The sequence below is a fragment of the Labrus mixtus genome, chromosome 7 (assembly GCF_963584025.1).
Source record: "Labrus mixtus chromosome 7, fLabMix1.1, whole genome shotgun sequence".
Taxonomy (NCBI): Eukaryota; Metazoa; Chordata; class Actinopteri; order Labriformes; family Labridae; genus Labrus; species Labrus mixtus.
In genome coordinates, this window is record NC_083618.1 from 9,184,791 (window position 1) to 9,201,911 (window position 17,121).

The following is a 17,121-nucleotide window of genomic DNA, read 5'->3' on the forward strand; positions in this document are numbered from 1 at the left end:
TGGAGACCATGCGGGGCACAGTCAGTGGTCATGCTCCAGTTGCAGGACATCAATGTCAACAGCACCTCCCATTTCATGCTGTGAATTCTCCTGAATATTTCCTGCTGCATGCTCACATCTTCACACAGAAAATATACAAGGGGGCAGGCAGGTAAAATTACAGGTCGGGGTGAAGTTTTCAGGAGTTTTGTGCATGTGTGAAATCACCATAAGTGTGTGTTTAGGTCTGGGCTGGTATGTCTGTGATGAGTTCTAGGGTGGAAAGAGAGAGAGGGAGAATTATTACTCCCCTCACTTTGGTGTCCAAACGAAGACCCTTAGATTCCTCCGGACTAACACCTCCCAGAGGGATAAGGATCAGACAGGCTGCAAGAGCAATAAATCCGTGTGTGTATCTGTGTGTATCCCGCGTGTGTCCCGCGTGTGTGTGTGTCTGTGTAACCAACAGCCATGTTGGGAGGTTTGGGTAGCATAGACCAAAGGATCAAAGACCAATGACAGTTTGGCTACGACTCCTCCATTACATTTCCTCTCCTCTCTTTGCACTCCAGCTCCTCTTCGACGTGCTCCATCTTCATTATAAATACAGCAAGATTCATCCATTTCCCCTTTTAGTCTTTCAGTGTGCTGTCCGACTGTTTATAGCCTCTGTCAACACCAGCAGTCCTTTCTCTGGCTGTCTGTCTGCTGGTTTTTTCAGACTACCTTTTAAAAGGTGAATACTTTCAGCATCCTGCTTTTGTCTATGTAGCTGTCTGTTTTTGACACTTCCTCCCGCTGCTTTATAAACCCGCTCCACTCTCTTGTCTCTCTTGCTCTCAGTGACCAAAATATACAGTCTTCTTCTTAAAAAGCACACTTTGCCTCTCTCCAGTCATTTAGCGCTGTTCTCTTTTCCTATCTCCCTTTTATTTCTCTCCCTTTTCTTTTACTGGTTCCTATCCAGTTGGCAAGAGCAGGAACGTGAGGTGAATTCTCCTCCTACCTTATCACTGGATGTATTTGTCTCTTCCTATCATCCTTTTCCCCATCTTCTATCTCCATCTTTGTCTGCAGACAAATGGATGGACAGATATTTCAGAGACATGTAACTTGTATTGTCTTGTGACATGTTTATTGTGTCTATGTTATTCTATATCTGTGGCTGGCTGCTTGTCAAACAACTTACATGCAGTAACCCGGTGCGCTTCTTGTTATCTCTTTCTCTCTCTAACTGTGTTTTCTCTCTCTCGCCCTCTTTACCAGCCTGTCCCTCTTGGGTGGGGCAGAGGGGAGCCCAGTGGACCACAGCAGCCCTGTCTATTTCCATTCCCCCCCTGCGCCCATCTCAGTCCCCCTCTCAGACGGCACAGGCGGCCCCCGTGGTACCATGGATGACCCCCTCAGTCAGCTCTCCTCAGCTGCATTGACAGCTGTCAATCAAATGTCGGGGCTGTGTCGTGACAAGGGGAAGCATTGACAGGCAGTCGCTATGATTGTGTCTCATCAACAACAGCCTTAGCATTTTAATATCAGAGACTTTAGAAGTAACATTTTCAGTTTATTAAAAAAAAAGTAATAGAGCACACCTTCTATAGGGATGTGCGCCTCAGCCCCTTAACAACATCATCCTGGCCTTTTTAACAATTAATAAAACAAACATATATTTTATGTCCAGTATCTTTCAGTAAAAATCCTTGTCTATTGGCTGATACTGAAGCAAAAGTAAGTTCATACATCAACGCGGTGTGTGATTATAAGGGATGAAACTTTTAGCTAGACAATTCATTAATTTTATTTAGCACAATAATACCTGTTTTTTTGATACATGGATTTTGATTTTCTTAAATAAGAAAGCTCATTAAAGACATGTGAAATTCAGCTCAGTCCCTCTGTTCATTTGAACAGGCTTCCTGTCTTGTATTATGTGTAAGACAAACATTTACAGACCTTTCAATGTTTTGTGTAGCCGGTGGCAAAAGAGCAAAGTAGCGAGGATTTCTCAGCTCGCCTCTCTTTGTTGTGTGGGAGAAGACACACCCATTATTTATCTGTATTATTATTCTCCATCGCCACCAAACCACTAATGACCTAGCATTCACATCAGAGCCCTCTATTTATGGCAGCCAGGTTGGATCTCAAGCCTTTTCTGCAACTGTGTGGACTAAGTAATGGCTGAACTGAGTGACCCCGTCATGTAAAGGAGGCAAGAAAATCACAGTTTGGTTATAATATATCTCTACTAGAGATAAATTGTTGTAAATAAAAACTTGGTTTGATTAAAATTTTGCATTTAAAACTACACACAACATGAAGGGTATGTCTGCTTATATCACATCAGTGTAAAAATGTTGTCTATCCAAGGTAAAATTCAGTAGTTTAAGCATAATAAAAGATACAAAATGGTTTGTATTACAATTATTTTTCTGAAAACAGCTGCCCCCCCCCCCCCCCCCCCCCCCCCCCCCCCCCCCCGCCCATCCCAAAACTGCTGTCCATTCAGACCTCATACCTGTAGCTTTAGGGCAGCTGTAGGGGTGTAGGAAATAAAAAGAAAATGGAGAATTTGAGTCCTTGGAAAATTGACTCCTCCCTTCCTGTTCCTCTTCTCTTGATAGTATTTGGATTTTTTGAGGGTTTTTTTAAGTTTATATTTGGGAGAGGAAGTAATAAAAATGGCTTTTGAATATCCCACCAAGAACAGAAATAAAGTCAGTTTGTATGTGGCTTTGCTCTTTTTCTTCCTGAGCAAACAATTTGTCTTGGTTCGACTCAGCTGGCTTAACAATTCGTCATTATGTGTAATGAAAAAATTATTATCTGAAGGCAGTATACAATTAAGACTGTGATATGACTACAAATTAACATATCAATAAGCCTTATAGGAAATGTCTCATTAATTAGTCATCCCTTAATTGGCCCTGAATGCTATTAGCACGCTGTGTGTAAACCAGGCGTTCATTAATAAAATGACGACCCCGATCTCAGCAGCCGAGTTAAGATTACTTAAACTGTTGTTACCACTTCAGCTGTTGCACTGCAATGTGTGTGTGTGTGTGTGTGTGTGTGTGTGTGTGTGTGTGTGTGTGTGTCTGTGTGTGTCTGTGTGTGTGTGTGTGTGTGTGTGTGTGTGTGTGTGTGTGTGTGTGTTTGCGCGCCTGTGTGTGTGTGTGTGTGTGTGCGTGTGTGTGCGCATGTGTGGGTGTGTGCGCGTGTGTAAGAATGATATGACACCCATGCCCATGCTGAGGCTGGTTCTGCTTTGATCAATGGAGCCTGGCATTGAGGAGTAGGTGGGGGGCTGGAGGTGAGTTGGGGGGGTCTGAACCTCCCACTGGTGCTGATGAAGACGAATGAGCTAACAAGACATGACGGAATTGCTTTTGCAAAGAGGGGGGCCAGCGCTGTATGGTGATATTGTGTTGAGGCCGGCTAAAGGAGCAGGTTGATTTATTGTCCCCGCCGCAGATAGCCACCGTTTTACCTCCCCTCCCTCCATACTTATTCATAGAGACCCCTCTGCTCTTTAATTACAGCCCCCAGCCTCCACCATTCTCTCATCCATGTCCTTATTAGAAGAGTCATACCTCACATCATATATCCAAACTGCCAGTGGACAACAGTATATATGAGACGTAGCCTGAAGGATGGAGGGGGGAGTAGGTACCCAAAATGTCACGGCCGTGTTGATTTTGCATTCCATTACCACTTTATGGTCAGGAAAACAGGCAAGAAATATAGAAAGGGAGGATAGTAATGAAGCTAGGGAAGTGAAGGTCAAAGGGAGACATTGGGGGGGAAAAAGGAAACAGGGAACAGATGAAACCAAGGAGAGAAGGAAAACAGGACGATTAAGATATGTACAGAATGGGAAGGAGGAATGGGGGATGACAAATGGAGAAACAGAGCAATCCTCAGAGAGAGGAGGAGGGTTTAAAGACATGTTAAATGGTGTGGGAGGCCTGAGAATAAGGTGGAGCCCGATAGTCCAATCTGATGAATTCATAAACGAGGCTTTGGAGGAAGGAAGAGGAAAGCGATATGATAAGAAAATGCAGAATTGATCAAAAAGAAAAGTTTGAGCATTAGCAGTCAGAGAAAGCTTGACCAGAGGCACCGACCGCCCTGCAGGTAAATTACAAATTAGTCTGTTTGTTTTGAAATGAATATGGATAATCTAAGTTTATAAGACAAGTCTCCCTTGCATCCACTAAGTGGACAAATAGCTGTGCAGGTCTACATTAGTGATTCTCTGCAGCGAAAAGGCAAGAGAGGGGGAGAGGTAAGGCAGAGGGGGCCAGCTCACCCCATATAATTTATCACTGCACTGCCATTCGCTCTCTGAAATATCAGCCTATTAAAACATTCATTGAGATGATTAAACTGCAATAAAATCTAACAAAATTTGCACTGACACTTTCAGTGCGTGATTTATTAGGCCAAGGCTATGAATGTGCCGATGCAGCCCCGATGAACAGAGATGGGGGGGAAAAAATCAGGTGCTGCTGCCACCTGTTGGCTGACTGGGAGAAGAGTACTACAGTTTTTCTCTATTGCACAAACATAGTTCCTAAAACTGAGGCCCTGTTTGTCAAAACTCCACATACAAACACCAATAAATACAATACATCTTGTGTCTCTTGCACTACATTTAAAACAGTATAAAAATTGTACTTTTCCTTTAAAAAAATTACACACAAATGCCAAATCAATAAATCGTTCCATTGCCAACTGCACATGGCCATGCTAAATCTAAAACATATCTTTTTTACATTTCTACTCTTCTAATTATATACAGTACGATACACTATAGATGTGTCTTCGGCATTTTCATTTGTAGTCTGCTGTAAATATGAACACAATGCAATGTGGAAACAAAATCTCCTTGTTCTCAATACTGAACTGAAGTTGAAAATACAGTAGTAAGTATTGCTATTATTGTTTTTTTTATCATTGCTTTTACACTAAAATAAAAACGTCACCCTAATCCTTTTCCAACATGTTTGCTTTGTGTTGTAAATGTTTCCTGAGTTTATGTTTAGATTAACTTTAGTACAATTTATTGCTTTTGTCATTTATTTATTTCCCTAGGCTTCTTTTTATTTAACGTGTTTAATATTTATATATCAATCAATCAATCAAAACTCAACACACAAAGAGGAAAACATCAACCCAGATCTGCACAACATCATATAGGACTGGATACGCCAATCAAGACGGTACTACCCTCAATGATTGGCCAGAGAGGAAGTCACTTGTGATTTCTGTGGGATCTGATTGGTTACAGGTGTCTTCACATGTGCATTCTCAGTTCAGGTCATTGCTTAATAAGTGTGGTGTTTCAGTGGCAGTGTTTAGCAATAAACACTGACTGTCATTTTTGAATGATGTGTCTTAGAGCAGTGTGTCTGGTAATTCTATATGAGTTTGTCACCTGATTACACATTTTAGCAATATCATGACTCCCCTATTAGTATTTCTTTTACATTTTCATGTAAAATCTAAAAACTTTTATTCAAGACCATTTCATTTGGTCTTACTTCTTGTTCATGTGAATAGGATACACAGATTGACTATAGTTGTTAAAGCTACATTATGTGACTCTTTCAAGGTGTACAATAAATAAAGAAACACTTGGCAAGTACATGTTCACTTTATTACAGCTGCAACCGATGGTTTTTAAAGGTAAACAGAAGGCATGAAAAATGGTTTGGTATAATAATATGTGATATGTAGCTTATGATTTAAATGTCAGAGCTATTATGTTATGCTAATTAGATTAACATACATTTAGAAGACAATTTTCAATCATTGTCAATCGCCTTACCATATTACCGTCATTTTCTTTTAATCCTATTCTATTTAACACAGCGCGATCTAATTACTTCCTGTGAATGTCCCATAATTGGAGACTGTGCAGGGTCAGATTGTAACAATATCCAGTCCACATTTCACTGTATTAGACGTGGTGGAAGTGTTTCATGTTGAACTGTTGTTGTATTGATCCAAATGGTTTATTACAGGCTGTATGAGTGATAATACTATCCCTGAAGAAGGAAGAGGGGGATTACCTGGAAATAGTGCTATCGATTCGGGTTTGCCTCAGGAGAGAGCTACACGTTGTTCAACCCACCAGGGGCACGCAGTGTCAGCAAACAAACTCCTACTGAGACATGTGTTTATGACAAGCTGCCTTTTGTCCACAGTGATGGATCTTCTTTAGACGTCATTCTGCTGGTCTGGGAGGGTCTTGGAGTAAGGAAGGGCTGGAGTCATGGCCTCGACAGAATTCATGAGCTGATAAATCAAAAACATATTATTTATGTACTCCTTTTTTTAATTGCATGATGCCTGTACTTGTATGTGTTCTTGCTTTTGTATATCTTTAAGGCTCCATTTGGTTTTGAATGAGAAGACTTTGAAAGAAGTGAGGGAGGGAACACTTTGGCTTCCTTATAGCAGGGACTAACAATTTATTTTTTGGGGAAAAAAAGTTTTACTATTAAATTCAAGATTCACTTCTTCCAGATACATAATTTATTACTTGATGTGCAACACAAGCAGAACATAGTTTGTGTTTGGCGCCTAGGCGCTTTTATCCAAAGCGACATACATCAGAGAGGAAGTACAACACTAATCCATGCATACACCGCCACCAAAGCAGCGGGAGCAATTCAGGGTAAAGTGTCTTGCCCAAGGACACATCGGATCGAACCTTCGACCTTCTGGTTGAGAGGCGACGACTCTACCAACTGAGCCACAGCCGCCTCTCCTCAAAATAATAATTTACATGCAGAAATTTAAGGAGTGATGGCCAAAACAAGTTAAAACATGTGATTACTGTCATTATCCATCATATTCATCTTGTAGTTATGCAATAATGAGCTATATCAGAAACTCTTAACAGTCCCCTATAAAGATGATGACTTATCTGTATCAACAAAATAGAATATAAAGCAAATACAGGAGTGCAAGGGGCCACCCATCCATTCAGTTACTATCGGGAAGCCTAAGTAAGGCTTATTCAGAGCATTAATAAATGGTTAATTATGGTTAATTAAGGCTTATTCAGAGCATTAATAAATGGTTAATTATGGTTAATTAAGGCTTATTCAGAGCATTAATAAATGGTTAATTATGGTTAAGTAAGGCTTATTCAGAGCATTAATAAATGGTTAATTATGGTTAAGTAATGCTTATTCAGAGCATCTATATATCTATCTATCTATCTATCTATCTATATCTATATATATATCTCTATCTATCTCTATCTATCTATCTATCTATCTATCTATCTATCTATGGGTGTTTTTTAAGATCCACAAGTCCTGCTTCTATTCAAAGTTAAGCCAGCTGCCTGCCATAAATGGTTCCCCTTTATTCACTCTTGTCACTTTAATTATTCAGTTGTTTTTTTCTTTAATCTGAAATCAATGTCTTCAGGTATTGGACATAAGCACATCCTAAACTGTGTTTTTATTTTAATTGCAATAGTGATTATATTGAGCTACTTGGTATGAATGCTTTTTTTGTACTTCTCATATAACATAAAGTGATGTATTTGGTTGTCTTGAACATGAGGATCCATACATTTGGAAAACAAAGTTTTATATACTGTACTCAACTTGAACTAGATTAGCTGTAATAGTCACAAACCCCTCCAGACAGCGTTTTGTTATCCATCTGATTCTTAACTCTGTACATGAAAAGCCATTGAACAAGACTTGTGGAAGAAGAGTCAATAAAAAAGGGACAATAACTGACATACATTATGGGGGTTTTGGGGGTTAGTCTCACAAAGGGAGATTACTTAAATTACAAATGAAAGATTGGAATTAATGGAATTTATATCTTTATTGAAATTGGTTTATTTGACTTGCTGGGTTAATATGATATATTTTGTTTAGAAAGGTATACAAGCTATTTTAATGCACTTCCCTCATACACACTCCTCAGTGACCAGCCTATCAGCTGCAGCTCACAGCCAAAGGCATGATAAGAACAGTGGGTGTAAACCAACCTGTTTGTTACAGATAGAGCATGTTTCACCACAGTGACACATGCTTTCATTAAAAACATGGAGCAGAGAGAAAATCTAAGGAATTATGTCTGAGCATGTCTTTTGCAGAAAAGGTGTACCATGTGAGTGATGAACTTCCTGATTCTTTGGATGAATTATAGGAGGAGTTTCTGTAATACCAGTTTATTAAAAACCTGGTCAACTTGTTTTGGTTGTCTTTCCCCAGTTGGTGATGATGACCTCTCAGCACCTGAATGCAACAGTGAGACAACCTTGACCTCTGATTCAGAAGGGGATGCTGGTGGGGTAAACAATTTAAAGACTGTCACTATGATTTCGGAAAGTGTCCCAAATAGTGCAGCTGTAGAACACAACAGGATACCCAATTTTAGAGATCCCTTCATTATATCCTTCCATAATGTAATGTTGCTATTGGTTGTAAAAAGGATATGATAACAGACTCAGAAACAAGGTATTAAATCTGTTTTCTAAATTCTAAAAGGTCAAAGACAACATAATGGAGACAATAAAAACTTTTAAACAAACATGACGTAAGGAAGCAAAACTGAAAAGAAAACTACAACCAAATGCACATTTGATTATGTTTCTTAAAACAATATTTGATAGGAAATTTAACAGGATTGGCGATCAAATGGGCTGAAAGTATTTGTGTGTGTGTGTGTGTGTGTGTGTGTGTGTGTGTGTGTGTGTGTGTGTGTGTGTGTGTGTGTGTGTGTGTGTGTCTAACTCTAAATCTAAATATGTTACCTATGTGTGCCTCCTTCTCTGCCAAGCAGATAGTTAAGCTGCATACCCCTTCTCCTGCTCTTACTCTGCATAGCAGCAGGCTGTGTTACAGGTGAGAGGCTCCATGCTGTAGCAGGGTTGCAGGCATTTTATTTTTAAAGACCTTTTTCCCTCAGACAGCTCCAGCTCCAGGACCATGGCACAAAAGGCTCCTGTGGACCCAACCAAGATAGGAGAGGGTCGGGCAATCGCTGTGCTGACATCGGGAGGCGATGCCCAGGGTGAGTGGAGGGTCTCTAGGGCATGTGCAAGCGCGGAGTGCCAATGTGAGCATGTATGCTGTTTGTCTTACTCAGCAGGTGTTGAGAGGATCGAATGTGTGAAGTTGCTGCTTAGTGTTAGGGGTTCTTGAATGAGGTAATATTTTAGGGGTTAAGTGAGTCAAATCTGGAATACAAGTTTTGATGACTCTTGAATATAGCCTTGGTTGTTTTTGAGAACTGACTGCACTTTAAGGAGATATTTAAGCTAAAAATGTATCATTAGCATTTCGACACAAAGTAATAATTTAAATGATCAAAAACACCACAAGAAATATTCATTTTCGAAAAAATTAAACATTAAACTTTGTGTTTAATTTCATATTAAATCATGGTTGCACTGATCTTGTCCAGTAAATTTGCCAACTTGTAATTTTCATGACTTTTAATGATACATTCAAGACTTCTCCACTAGACAGATGTATTCATTTTAAAAATCCAGCTTATTAAAAAAAGTGGGGGGGGTTATCACATAGAGCTGCTAGGATCACTGAGTGGGCTGAATCTCCTCTGACCTTTAACTTGATGAGGAATAGCTTCACGGTGACCTTTGGGATGTGTGTCAGAGACCCCACACAACACTGTGTTAGTTTTCCATCTGTCAGTTTTCATGCCTATCTTAACTTCATAGGTCCCCAATCAGGTTTTATATTGTAAAACTGCAAAGCTCACTAACCCTATACCCATAGTCCATACTCCATTCACTCTTCAAATAATAACTGTCTCATTACAAATTCACCTGAGAGTCATCATTAGACCTTTATGTCAAAGTTATTTCTCTCTGATACTTCTTGTTCTCTCTCTAACGCGTTATCTGTTATGAGGGCTAAATTTAGAGGTATGACCTTTCAGTCATGTTAGTAAAGAAGTTTGGTGGAGTGAGATAGCCATCCTGCTCCTCCTGTCTGCCCTTTCGTCTCTTACACTGTAAGCAGAGATACTTTTGGCAGTCTACAAGCTAATCCATATCTTGTCCTTTAGGCGACCTGCTGAGTGTTGAGTGTGGCAGTTCATGGAAAGACTGCATACTCAAATATAAAATCAGGCATAATTCACTCAGAATCCGTGAAAAAAATATTAATACTGCAATCATTTTTGCACAATTATGAACACAGCTACGAAAAATAATATTTCCCAATGCTTTTATAGCAAATCTTTCTGTGTGTGATCACAAGGATCTTGCATAAGGATATTGACTTACTTCTACACACACATTGTTCTTTCAGGTATGAATGCAGCTGTGAGGGCCACAGTTCGAGTAGGACTTTATACTGGAGCCAAGGTGTATTTTGTCCATGAGGTAAAAACTATTTATTTATTCTCACTCGTATTTTACATTTTTGTTCCAACATCTGCAAAATAAATCGGGAAAATTGTCAGCCATTAAATTCACAGGGCTCAATTTAGAGTCTTTTTTTGCAGGTTCATTCTATCCAGTAATTCCAAACACAAATCAAACAACTGAGAACCAGCGAATGTCTGCCGTTTTTCTATGAGATTAACTTAAGTGATAAATCAATAGCAACATTTGCTTTTGAAGGACAATTTCCAGCACTATTTTATTGCCTAAAAACACAAAATCACTATTACCTTTAAGTATATTGTAAACAGAAACCATGTGGAATCAAAGAAATTGCCTATATGTCAAATTAGACGAAGCCTGAAGGTTTTTAGATGACCTTTTCAAGAAGGTGATGTGTGTTGCCGCTCTGTTTGTTGTCAGGGTTACCAGGGTCTGGTGGATGGAGGCGACAACATCCGCCTTGCTACTTGGGAGAGTGTGTCAATGATGTTACAGCTGGTGAGAATAAGCACATAGATGAAAAACCATGTTAACTTGGATGTTTATCATGTCACTGCTGTTTTAAACATTTGTTCAGCTTACCAAGACGGATGGATGATCTGTGTAACTGTAGCAACCCATATGGTCCTATAGTGAAACTCTGAAGGTCAAAAGGTTAATTAAATGCCAAGGTTCTATTACAATAGATTTCATGGATCTTAAACATTTGAAAGCTTATAGGTTACAGGTCATTCTCCTTCTCCTATTCTGCTTCTTCATGATTTGTTGTGTCCCGTTGTCCCGTCATGAGGGTGGGACGGTGATTGGTAGCGCTCGCTGTCAGGATTTCCGCACCAAAGAGGGACGCACCAAAGCTGCTTGCAACTTAGTCAAGCTGGGCATCACCAACCTGTGTGTGATTGGAGGTGACGGCAGTCTGACCGGTGCCAACCAGTTCAGAACAGAGTGGAGTGAGCTGCTGGCTGACCTACTTAAAGCTGGTGAGAGGCAAGACCCTAAAGTTCACTTTTCTGAGAAACATAGTCTAAAATTAAGCGTACGTGGAACAATCAACAATGCAACGAGGGAAATAGAAAATAAATGCGTTGTTTTAATGTGTTCAGGCAAGATCACGTCAAATGAGGCCAAGTGCTCCTCCCATCTCAACATCGTTGGCATGGTGGGCTCCATTGACAATGACTTCTGTGGCACAGACATGACCATTGGCACAGATTCTGCACTGCATCGCATCATAGAGATAGTGGATGCCATCACTACCACAGCTCAGAGGTTTGATGCAACTTTTCATATATTTAATTTATGGAAAGAGCTGTTATGCAGTTTGAAGAATCGTGACATGAAATGTCTTATTTTGCAGTCACCAAAGGACATTCATCCTGGAGGTAATGGGCCGGCACTGTGGGTAAGTAAACTCTTTGTGTCTGCTTATTAAGCACAATTTATGCATGTGGACACATAGTCTATGGTACTGTAATTGGGTGTTTATTAGATTCATTAGAACAAGGTTTTCTGCTGTACTGAAGACCATGAAATGAATTGAGCCCATGCCATTTGACGATGAAGGGTAGATGTTGACTGTTTTATGTAAAACAATTTTTTTATGTAAAAATGTCATCTTCTGCCACCATGGCAACAAGGCTTTTAAAAAATATTCCTGTTTATTTCAAGATTTTAAGACTAACATAGTTTTTTGGGTTTTTTTTTTACATTCAGCTTCAGGTTCTTGACTTAATAGGTTATTAGTTTTGCTAACTAACCTAGCTTGTTATTCTTTATCTACAGATACCTGGCTTTGGTGACAGCTCTGGCCTGTGGAGCAGACTGGGTGTTCATCCCTGAGATGCCTCCAGATGAGGGATGGCAGGAGCATCTTTGCAGAAGACTGGCAGATGTAATTGTCTTGTCCCGCATCATCCTCACGACTAGTTTGAATCTAGCTAAAATAAAGGTCTGCATGCCAGTTTTAATGGTTTCCTTATTCCTCTCAGCAAAGAGTCCGCGGGTCCCGTTTGAATATTATCATTGTTGCAGAGGGAGCGATTGATCGTGATGGTAAACCTATTACATGTGACCTTGTCAAACAGGTCAGCAATGGCAAAACAACAGCACATATATATTGGCTCTTCTTATGATGCAGACTACTACAAATATCACCTTTCTGTCCAGCTGGTTTCAAAGAAGCTCAGCTTTGACACCCGCACCACTATCCTGGGCCATGTACAGAGAGGAGGAACACCTTCGGCCTTCGACAGAATCCTGGTAAATTGCATCCATGTATTTAAAACAAACAAAAGTTCACCTTTGAATATTGTTTCTTTGTTAATTTTTTTCCCCAGAGAGGAGTTTGTTTCTAAATCATGCAGTGGTCTATATGTATATAAACACAAAGAGGCAACAAAGTTAAGCTTGCATTCAGCTCAGCTGCAGGATTTTACTGCAGGGCTGTCTTTTGGGGGTTTCTAACAAGATATGTGCCCTCTGGTGGCCCTACAGGCTTCTGTTCTTTTAAAACATATTTTTATGCAAATTGTTATTTCTTGACAACCTTTTTAACCTCTTAATAATCTTCCTTTTTTAGCTTAACACTTTATGCATTTTTATGAATTATGTACACATTTTTTAACTCTTTACACAAATATTGTGAATAAACATCATGTATCTGCTTTAATAAGTGTCTACTTTTTATATTATCATGATTCAGGCTAGCAGGATGGGGGTAGAGGCAGTGATGGCTCTGCTGGAAGCTACACCAGACACTCCCGCCTGTGTAGTCAGCTTATCTGGAAACATGGCTGTCAGACTGCCTCTCATGGAGTGTGTGCAAGTGGTGAGACAAACCTTATCCTGCAGTCTGTACAAAAAATGAAGAGGACCTTAGCTGCATGTGCTGTTTTTTAGCTTTACCAATAGATGGCAACTATAAGTTTGGCATTTCCCGTAATATTAGGAATCAATCCTCAACCTTACTTTCTTTTTCACCAGACTAAAGATGTCACTACAGCCATGGCTGAAGGGAGGTTTGAAGAGGCTGTGAAGCTCAGGGGAAAGTGAGGCATGCACATTTGTGTTATCCATGTGAAGTTTATGAGTTTTGTGTTCTGTTTTTAATTATATGCATGATGTTTGCCCATAGGAGCTTTGAGAACAACTGGAACACGTACAAAATGCTTGCTCATGTACACATCCCAGATACAAAGGTAAGGAACTTTACAGTCTGACTGTACATCAAACTGTCTCTAACAGTAAATTAGCCCCACCTTGAACCATATTATAGTGACAAATATCTCATGTGCTTGTGCCAGAGTAACATCAACATCGCCATATTGAATGTTGGAGCTCCATGTTCTGGGATGAACGCTGCAGTTCGGTCAGCTGTCAGGATCGGGCTCCTCCAGGGCCACCAGATGCTGGCAGTGCATGACGGCTTCGATGGCTTGGCCAATGGAATGGTGAATTGTAGTTACACACACATTAACAAACAGGAGGGCTTCTTCTTTCATTACAGTAAAGTAGATTTACTAAAAATGCATAGCAAAGCACGTTATGGAGTGAGTCATTTGTCCCCACACAGATTGAGCCTATTGGTTGGTCTGGTGTGGCTGGATTGACAGGAAAAGGGGGCTCCATGCTGGGCACAAAGAGGTGAGCAAACAAATCTTCTGTTTTGTATTGTAATCATAATGCATGTGTAAGATTTGTAAATGGCTGAATATATTTTGATTCAGTGTTTTTCACTTTATTAAAGATCCCTGCCGAATGAGTTCATAGAAGAGATCAGTCTCAACATCACTAAGTTCAACATTCATGCTTTAGTCATTATTGGAGGCTTTGAGGTAAGCAGCTCATTTATGACTACAATAGTCTATCAGGTACTAACACTGAGCGCACTAAGGAAGCATGTTCATGACAAAATCACTCACTTGCATTTTTCCTCCTCCCTTCCTGTCTTCTAGGCATTTGTGGCTGGTTTGCAGATGGAGCAGGCCAGAGAAAAGTATGAGGAACTTTGTATTCCCCTTGTAGTGGTTCCTGCTACTGTCTCCAATAATGTTCCTGGATCTGACTTCAGTATCGGCGCTGATACTGCACTCAACACTATCACTATGGTAAAGTTCTCAAACAAATGTAACAAATGACAGCCCAACTTTGACCGAAAACGAATTCTTTCTCTATCTTTTTTTCATCTTAATTCAGACATGTGACAGAATCAAACAATCTGCTGCTGGCACCAAGAGGAGGGTGTTCATTGTCGAGACCATGGGAGGATACTGCGGATACCTGGCAACCATGGCTGGTTTGGCAACCGGAGCTGATGCTGCTTATATTTATGAGGAGCCTTTTAACATTCATGACCTCAAGGTCTGTCTTTATGAACATTCTTGATAGTGGAAGTAATGACATATATCTGTGATGGATTGAGGGTTTAGAGTTGATTTGTCTTTAGTTGAACGTAGAACATCTGGTGGAGAAGATGAAGACCACAGTGAAGAGAGGACTCATTCTGAGGTTTGCAGGAATCAGTGTAATTGCTTTTCTGAGTACAATTCAATTCACAGCCTGCAGCTCAAGGCAAATATTCTACTTTTGTTCCAGAAATGAGAAATGTAATTCCAACTACACTACAGACTTTATCTTCCAACTGTACTCAGAGGAGGGCAATGGTGTGTTTGACTGCAGGAAAAACGTGCTTGGGCACATGCAGCAGGTGGGCAACTAGCAACTATTTTTATTTTGCACAGCCAACTAATAGATCTTCTTTTTACTTTACACAGACTCATTACACTTGCCATAACATTCAATTGCACACACCTAAGGACAGCTATCTTTTTTATTAGGGTGGAACACCAAGTCCCTTTGACAGGAATTTTGGCACCAAGATGGGGATCAAATCTGTGTTATGGTTGACTGACAAGCTGAAGGAATGCTACCGACATGGTGAGGACATGATCTCCAAGAATACATTAAATATTTCACACGATTGAACTTCTTGTGCTCTTTGTTCTAATATATAGCTGTCATTATTTTTTACCTTAAACCCCCAGGTCGTATCTTTGCCAACTCTCCAGATTCAGCCTGTGTGCTGGGCATGAGGAAGAGGTCTTTGGTCTTCCAGCCTCTTGCAGAACTTAAAGACCACACTGATTTTGAGTAAGATTTCTATACTGTCTAAATATTTTTCATTTCTTCTCTTATGTTAAGTATACACAATTAAACATTTAAGTTAGCTTTTCTAAACTAGATTAAGAATATTATATATTGCATCACCATGGTCACAGCAAGCAAGGAGAGGAAAATTCAAAATTACAGAAACAATTGACCAGAATTATAGGACTTGCAAACTGGAAGGCAGTCCAGTGCACATTTTTTCCGTTGAAAAGACAACTAAAGCCAACAAAAGACATTCATAAGTCGTTCAAATGTGAACATGTTTTTCCCCTACTATTTAAGATGATAGTTTACTGAGAATTCTGCTCCTGTCACAAGATTCATGACACATTCACACACAGGGATTGCCAAACTGCTTCTAATAACTATGGTAACTAATTTGATTGGAAAGTGAGCAGTGCATCACAGTTGCCAACCATTATCAAATTTACAAAACAATAAAGTGTGTTGTGACTATATTCAAGCCAGTTGAAAAATAGTCGAAAAAAAAGGTCTTGAATAGCTTGATCCTATTTCACCCTTTTTTTCAACCAATTTTCAACACTGAAATCCAACTTTAAGTATTTTAACATTGTCACACATTTCGAGCTTCCCAGCATGAGCTTAACTCCAGAGAAAATGGCCTCTGTGTGACCATGGTGGACAGATTCTTCTTGTGGGTTTGATTTGAAGTCGTCTGATCCCTTGTGGTCAAAAGAACTTAACCCAACTTGGATTTGAAATATGTCACTTATATTACTTGGTTACCTGGCACAATTGTTTTGTTGTTGTATTTTTTTTCTTTGTGCACTGGCATTTTTTTGTCCTCCACAGACACCGTATTCCAAAAATACAGTGGTGGCTAAAGTTGAGACCCATCCTGAAAATCCTGGCTAAATACAAGATCAATCTGGACACCACTGAAAGAGCTGCAATGGAACACGTCATTAAGAAGAGGGGATTAGCTCCTTAGTAGACATGAATGTCCTTTTCTTAAAACACTGTGTAAACCATCTCTCTGAAAAGTGCAATATTAATAAAAAAGATGATAATAAAATCTCTGGGAAAAAAAACACTTTCTCTTAAATGTTTGATTTATTCACACTTTGTACATTTGTTTACTCACTCAATCAGCCCTTGGAAGACTGATCTGACATAAGAGCAATGAAACACCTATTGGTGGAGGGGGGCGGGGGGTCATTTCTCTATTAGCTCTGCACATCTTATTCTGAAAGTTTTCCCAATGCTTCTTTGAAAAAACTGTTTAAGCCCTGTCATGGTTAATGGGGAGTGGAAATGAAAAGCACTGTAAGCATTATTTGTCACGCACGTGGTTTGTCCACAGTGAAACATTGAAATACTTTTTTGAGTTTGTCATCACTGGAACAATAATTAACCAACATTGGCCTATCTTGTTGGTCCTTGACCTGTACTTTGGTAAATAATGTATACATTTATTGTGTAATATAAGCCTATAATAAAAATTGCCAGCAGACTCTATACACTCAGATGATCTAGCTGATTGTGGGGTTTGCTTTATTGGATGGGAAAGCTGACGAGTGAGGAAATGTGGGATGAGAGTGTGGGATGACATGCAGCAAAGGGCC

The 17,121-nt window shown here is 39.8% G+C and overlaps 1 protein-coding gene across 1 annotated transcript; it reads left to right on the top strand.

Annotated features, from left to right (window-relative positions):
- The first annotated feature begins 8,800 nt into the window (after nt 1-8,800).
- On the top strand, nt 8,801-16,602 carry pfkmb (phosphofructokinase, muscle b). Its single transcript, XM_061042613.1, has 22 exons — nt 8,801-9,027; nt 10,293-10,366; nt 10,790-10,867; nt 11,160-11,349; nt 11,473-11,638; nt 11,727-11,771; nt 12,152-12,260; nt 12,358-12,453; nt 12,536-12,628; nt 13,071-13,196; nt 13,352-13,416; nt 13,503-13,566; nt 13,672-13,818; nt 13,941-14,011; nt 14,115-14,202; nt 14,323-14,475; nt 14,564-14,728; nt 14,814-14,875; nt 14,963-15,074; nt 15,205-15,304; nt 15,412-15,517; nt 16,349-16,602. Exons 1-22 carry the CDS (start codon nt 8,943-8,945, stop codon nt 16,485-16,487), a joined length of 2,334 nt encoding a protein of 777 aa, XP_060898596.1. The 5' UTR covers nt 8,801-8,942; the 3' UTR covers nt 16,488-16,602.
- The last annotated feature ends 519 nt before the right edge of the window (nt 16,603-17,121 follow it).

What these genes read in the sequence shown, in the direction of transcription:
- pfkmb (XM_061042613.1), top strand. Translation starts at nt 8,943, where the DNA reads ATGGCACAAAAGGCTCCTGTGGACCCAACCAAGATAGGAGAGGGTCGG. An exon ending in CGGCCTTCGACAGAATCCTG is followed by an intron (nt 12,629 to 13,070) that starts GTAAATTGCATC and finishes ATCATGATTCAG; the next exon opens with GCTAGCAGGATGGGGGTAGA. An exon ending in TCATTATTGGAGGCTTTGAG is followed by an intron (nt 14,203 to 14,322) that starts GTAAGCAGCTCA and finishes CCTGTCTTCTAG; the next exon opens with GCATTTGTGGCTGGTTTGCA.